Here is a 7,207-nt window from a genome sequence, read left to right on the forward strand (position 1 = left end):
TTTTGTTTGGAAAATGAAGCTTTATTTTATTGCTTAATGTGAATGATTAAAAGGAATGACACCTTTTTTGGCACTTTTATTTTTCTATTTGGCACATTTTGGCACTTTTTTATCCTCAATAGGGCCTCTCATAACTAAGGAGAGTTGGCAGCCCTGATTGGAAGATTTCTGCTGTGTTTTGAGGCAACAACTTGTCTGCAGTAAAAAAGCATATAATTTGTGTTTCAAAAGTGTGTGAAAACCAATCAATTAACTTATATGATCTCGGTTCCGATATTAAATAATCAATAATTGTTTATACCCGCATTTTGGCACATTGGCTCGTTGAATGTGCCATCTAATAAATAGTGTCGTCGTTCTCCTTAGCTGCTTTTAAATGATGTCGTCACAAATTGCTGGCGGAGACATGAATACAGTGTAAGAAAATTCTTTTTCTATAATTGTTTCCTTATAGAAAGGTTGGTTTCTTTTCCACCTTAGACATTCCGAATTCGTTCAAAATATGCTAATTTAAAACACAGAATTCTTTCAGTGCTCCTCCGGGGTTTTTGGACATGTACTGTTTCTTCAATTTAATAGTGTTCGCTTTATTTTTGTAGAAACGAAAAATGTTTTGCAAGTTATGGATCATTTCTCCACTCTTTCTTCAAATATTTCTCGTATTCCAGCTGTGCGCAGGCGTTTAGTTTTTCGCATCGTGTTTTTACATATTCGTAATTTAAATTTTTTTAATAAAATCAATTGGTGGTAGTTCATGATTGTGTGTGGATTAATATCACAACACTGAGGATTTGGCAAAAGCCTTTTTCATCTATTAAAAAACAACACTTACGGGGCAATGTTTATTGTAAGAACAACATTTTTTTCTATGAATCGACATACTTTAAGCATTGTTGACGCTATTTCCATTTGAATGAGGAAATAGCGTCAATGACTTTATTTCCAAATTTTTGTTGACTTTATTTCGCTTTTGAAAAGGTAATAATGTCAATTTACTTTATTTCGCACCAGGGTGGGAAATAAAGTCAATTGACCTTATTTCCGTTGATCTTGTTACCTGTCACCATTACCGACGAATATATTGTATTATTTTTATATGTGTTTCCAGTTCCAGTAGAAAGTACAGCACCTGTATACAATTTCAGGAGTTTCAACCTCCACATTGAAGCAAAAGGGCTACGAAATTTGCTGCCACAACGTCGGCTATTAATGTAAGGTTGTACGATAAATTTTCAAAAACCCTCTGGAATTCTGTTCCCACTTTAACAAATGGCGCCTTTTGACTTCTTTCGTTGTAAAAGGAGCCATCATTGACTTGTTAAAACATTTCCTTTCGAATTTGGCGTCTAATTGTATTTGAATATATACTATGGTTTAAAAAATAGCTTGCATCTGTTGGTACGAATTGTTTAAGGGTTGCTTTTGTTTGAAGGCTTTCGATTTGTTTGAAAGTTCCGTTTTTCTTCTACATATTTTGATGGGAATATCTTATTACACATTACACACGATTATGAGAAGAATACAAATTTGTTCGATAAAAACAACGTAATCAAGGTTATATATTCTAATGTATTTGAACAATAAAAAAAAAAATATCCATATAATACAATACATGTACATGTATATAAGTATCTATCTATAATAGTAAGTATATGATATATGTAAGTATCTTGGAAGACATGTTTCAACATTATTCTTAAACTAAGCACAAACACATGTAGGAGATGCATTTGTATGTACTATTCTTAATCAAATATTATTGTATATATTTTTATACTAAGATCGTTTTGGAAGACATTTTTCACGTTACAATTTGTATAGAACATCTGTTTTATAATTCTACACATATCATTTGGAAGACATCGTTTCTTATTTTAAATTTTGCCATTTTGACTAATTGTTAAATGGCTATAGCTATCTTACTCTAAAGATAAAAAAAATTGTATGAACAAATTAAGCATCTAAATTACTACATACGTATATCCTGCAACAAAAACGTCACAAATACATTTGTATGAATCAATCAATTCTCCGTAATAATATACCAACTGTCTATTGAAACTTTTACATGTGATTAACTTAAAGTGTGTCACTTTCGATTCACGTAATTTCGAGATAATTTGCGCTTTACCATTCCCATTTTAAAATGGTAGCCCGAGTTCAAAAGCATTAATTAATGCATTTCCTGAGTCGTATATGCCTATAACGCCGAACAAGACTCCGAGACTGATAATGAGGTAGTCTTTTGCAACCTCCTTTTGATCTAGTAGATGACCCTTGATTTTTAAATGGAAATAACATGGCCAAATGAAGCTCAACATGGTGCCCGTAAAACTACCAATAAATCCCATAAGAATTGAAAAATGTGGAATGAAACAGGCCATCATAATCGTGGAAACTATTACACCTACCCGAAATCCTAGTCCCCAGACTTTTAATTCCCCGTCCAAATTCCATATTGTGGGAAATTTCGTTTTAGGCGGCCCTCGAAAAAAGTTTCGTTCCAGTAGTTCGCATGCAGCATAATATGGCAATGGATAACTGAGTATTGCTTTTATTACTAAAAAAAAATTTACTAAACCCTTGAAACCTTGTGAGTGCAGATTGTTTGTGATGACTTGTTGTGTGTCATCTTGGAAAGTTAGAAAGCAGATGTATCCAAAGCCGGCTTTGAAAATCGCTGCTGCTATATGCGACCAATCTAACATCCAGTTGAATTTGGAACGATCGACCATACTGCCCTCAAGGGAGGGTAAAAATATTTGCGAAGTATATGAAAAGACAATGACACCCAACGAAATGGGGAAGTTCTCCATATCAATGCTCCATCGTACTTTGGACCAACCCCATTCTCCAATCTCTAATATGCAATAACCGAGAATAATGGCATTGATAACAATGTGGGACATGGTACACCAGAATGAAAGTGTGGATACCATTTTAAGTGATTTCAAAAAACCCATTGGCAACAAAAATATACCTACAAACATCATCCAAGATCTGGAATCAAATGAGCCCTGAGGATAAGTGCCCGCTAATAGATCACCACACACAACTACATAAAGAATGCAAGTCATTAGCAGCTCAATCAGTTGCGCAATGCTAACAGCACGAGCCCCCAGTTTTGGGCCAAAACAGACCTTTGCGATTGCAACGTAGCTGTCGCGCACTCGAATCATTTGACCAGTATTTGGGTCGGGTTCGTATAAACACTGCACCAGAACTTTTCCCGTGTAACAGCAGATATAAGCTATGCCAATCATTGCTATGATGGCCCAATAACCTCCGTGCAGCACTGCGAACGGCAATGATACGATGAACATTCCTTGAATGGCATTAGTAACATTCCATGCAGCCTGATATTCGTCGATGTTTGTACCACCGCCTCCTTCGCCTTCACACACGAATGAGCTACCCTCAGACGCAACGCTTCCTTGTCTGAAAATGTAAATGAAAACTATAAGAATAAGAAAAACAACAAGTGTGTCTTGAAAAAATGTATGTATGTATGTATGAAAATGAAATTTATCAATTGTACCTAATTTAGAAATAAGAAGTCAAATGTACACAAACCGTTAATACATGTATAAATATTTATATCGTCATTAGACACGAATAAAGGCGCAAGCTCAAAAGTTGACCGCGAAAAAGTCACATAAAAAAACTTCAGCGAAGAAAGACCCTTAAAATAGTCGACGGCGAAGAAAGACGCGTTAAACTATTTGACCGCGAAGAAAGATGCGTGACCTTATATTCGCGGTCAACTATGTTTGCGGGTGTAACAGTATGTAAATACGCCCAAAGAGTTTTTGAGGAATGATGCTGAAGTTACAATCCTTGGCCTGGTATAAATCTATATTTACGCGTCTTTCTTCGCCGTCATCTACGTCACGCGTCTTTCTTCGCCGAAATTTTTCTTAAGCGTCTTTTTTCGTGAATTTTTTTAAGCGTCTTTTTTCGCCGTCAAAACACTAGCGCTCCTTTATTCGTATCTTGTGACGATGTACCTGCCGGAAAAAAGTATTGGTACAGTAAATTTTTCACAATATATGCAACAATATCTATTTAAATTTTGTTCTGCTAATTTTTTATAAAAATATGGTTCATTCTACAATAAAAAAACATACAAATATAATTTCTAAACTTCGTGCAAAACTCGCGAAAATTTTATACATTTTCATGCAAGTTTTTAACTTTTTAATCAGATTTTTTGGAATTTTGTAGCCCATTAAATTGTAGTATAAAAAATGCAAGTTCGGTTTATTTTTGAGAATATTTTTTGGTGGAGGTGTTTTGCATTTTTTCCATTCAAAGTATTTTCGAATTGTTATTTTTATGGAAGAAGCTGCGTGGAAAAAAATTGCCAAAAATCAAAGGTAAGTCGTTGCTACTTCAAACTTGCACTTTGTTATAATAAAATTTATTGGGCTACAAATCTTCATCCTCAAAAAAATTCTAAAAGATCTAATTAAAAAGTTGAAAAATTGCGAGTATTTCACAGAGTTTGGAAATTATTTTTTTTATGTCGTTTGTTGTAGAATGAACCATATTTTTATTAAAAAATAGCGGAAAAATATCGGAATAAAAATTGTTGCATATATTGTGAAAGATTCGCTGTGCCAATACTTTTTCCGACAGTGATATCGTAATACGAAGAGGACCTGCGTCAACGGCATCACGTCTAATTTTGGGACCCAAAATAATATAGTACGTCTCACGAGCTCCATTCAAATTAGGAGGAGCCTTCTCGAGCCATTCGAGACCAAATGATATTTTAGACAAAATAACTAATTTTCGTGCGACTTCTTCATTCCTTCTAACCAAACCGTCAGTATAGAACTGGAGCCCAAACTAAAACTCCTATCATCAGCCAATTCTTCAGAATTAGATTATATCCTCGGTTAATCGGCCGCTGAGGTGTAGTGGTAAGCAGTGCGCGCTTCCACTCCGCAACGCCTGGGTTCAAGCCCTGGTCAAAGCAACATCGCAAAAATATAGAAAAAAGGTTTTTTCTTAACAGCGGTCGTCCCTCGGCAGGCAATGGAAAACCTCCGAGTGTATTTCTGCCATGAAAAACAGCTTCTCATAAAAATACAATCGCCTTTCGAAGTCGGCGTAAAACTGTAGGTCCTTCCACTTTGTGTGACAAGATCAAGGCGCACGCCACAAATCGGAGGAGAAGCTCGGCCAAACACTAACATATGTGTAAGCGCCAATCTATTATTATTATTAATGCTTTACTGCTGTTCATAATGTCATTTTGACCATCATTCAGTACAATTCCACCCTTTCTGCGACGATGGAGGTATCCAAGAAGGGAGGGTAACGAATTTTACGAGATTTTGTATGACATGGATGTAGTAAAAAGTATAAAAATAATGCGCTGGACAAACGCAGGAGGATCTTGTAAAATTTTTTTTTTTTTGTATTGAATATATCGTCGATGTTTTTGTAAAACCGCCCATCGACCAGTTGAAAAACCGCCTTAATCGACGTTGTGGCCAAAAGGAGATTTCGTAACCCTGAACTGCAGGCATCGATATTTATGCATAAAAATCATGATTCAATAACGAAAGGTTTTGTAAGAAAAACTTTCTCTCGCTCTAATTTTATCAATGACACTCCCCCCCTACTCCTAAAAACAAAAACAGTGATATTTCTTTTCCAAATTTCTTTGCAGGTTTTAAGAAAATTTTTAAATTTTTAGTAGTGATATTTTTATTTTAAATTTGAAGAAATGGTTGTTCTTCATTCGCTGGCGACAACAAGATAAAATGATTGAGAATCGTTGGACTGCAGAAATTCAATGTAGGCTAAGGAGACGAAATTCCCTTAAATGCCGAAATGTATTTGTCGATATTCGTGGAAACCTATTGATTCTGCCAAGGCGCTGTAAAGTAAAGCGCGCAATGGTTCTGGTAAATGAGTCAACGAAAATATTTAGGTATTGACCTACTCAGCACAATCCTGCAGTGGAATTCTGACAATCGCTACGCTAAATTTCCATCGCTAAAATTCTCTAAAAAACGAAAGCTACAAATTTTTTCTTTCCACAACAAATTTATAACAAAAAAGCTGCAGTTAATTCCGTTGTAACCTTTTCAATATCTCAATACTGTCGTCAATGGTGCATGGTGTCAAGTTTNGTCGGCGTAAAACTGTAGGTCCTTCCACTTTGTCCATCGGAGTAGAAGCTCGGCCAAACACTAACATATGTGTAAGCGCCAATCTATTATTATTATTAATGCTTTACTGCTGTTCATAATGTCATTTTGACCATCATTCAGTACAATTCCACCCTTTCTGCGACGATGGAGGTATCCAAGAAGGGAGGGTAACGAATTTTACGAGATTTTGTATGACATGGATGTAGTAAAAAGTATAAAAATAATGCGCTGGACAAACGCAGGAGGATCTGGCAAAATTTTTTTTTTTTTGTATTGAATATATCGTCGATGTTTTTGTAAAACCGCCCATCGACCAGTTGAAAAACTGCCTTAATCGACGTTGTGGCCAAAAGGAGATTTCGTAACCCTGAACTGCAGGCATCGATATTTATGCATAAAAATCATGATTCAATAACGAAAGGTTTTGTAAGAAAAACTTTCTCTCGCTCTAATTTTATCAATGACACTCCCCCCCTACTCCTAAAAACAAAAACAGTGATATTTCTTTTCCAAATTTCTTTGCAGGTTTTAAGAAAATTTTTAAATTTTTAGTAGTGATATTTTTATTTTAAATTTGAAGAAATGGTTGTTCTTCATTCGCTGGCGACAACAAGATAAAATGATTGAGAATCGTTGGACTGCAGAAATTCAATGTAGGCTAAGGAGACGAAATTCCCTTAAATGCCGAAATGTATTTGTCGATATTCGTGGAAACCTATTGATTCTGCCAAGGCGCTGTAAAGTAAAGCGCGCAATGGTTCTGGTAAATGAGTCAACGAAAATATTTAGGTATTGACCTACTCAGCACAATCCTGCAGTGGAATTCTGACAATCGCTACGCTAAATTTCCATCGCTAAAATTCTCTAAAAAACGAAAGCTACAAATTTTTTCTTTCCACAACAAATGTATAACAAAAAAGCTGCAGTTAATTCCGTTGTAACCTTTTCAATATCTCAATACTGTCGTCAATGGTGCATGGTGTCAAGTTTGCACTACATACTAAATTTTGTTCGAATAAGGGTCAACTCAATTTTTTCCA

The 7,207-nt window shown here is 35.4% G+C and overlaps 1 protein-coding gene across 3 annotated transcripts in view; it reads right to left on the reverse strand.

The window, feature by feature from the left end:
* Positions 1–1,058: 1,058 nt before the first annotated feature.
* Positions 1,059–7,207, reverse strand: part of VGAT (vesicular GABA transporter) — a 42,231-nt gene continuing 36,082 nt past the window's right edge. For all 3 annotated transcript variants that reach the window (XM_017610967.1, XM_017610966.1, XM_017610965.1), the window contains one exon: positions 1,059–3,438. In XM_017610967.1, the coding sequence (XP_017466456.1) occupies positions 2,142–3,438 (1,297 nt within the window). In that variant the 3' untranslated portion in view covers positions 1,059–2,141. The remainder of the gene's footprint in view (positions 3,439–7,207) is intronic.

This window comes from Rhagoletis zephyria, unplaced genomic scaffold, assembly GCF_001687245.7.
Source record: "Rhagoletis zephyria isolate East Lansing unplaced genomic scaffold, Rhagoletis_zephyria_1.1 Rzeph_scaffold_00357, whole genome shotgun sequence".
Lineage (NCBI taxonomy): Eukaryota > Metazoa > Arthropoda > Insecta > Diptera > Tephritidae > Rhagoletis > Rhagoletis zephyria.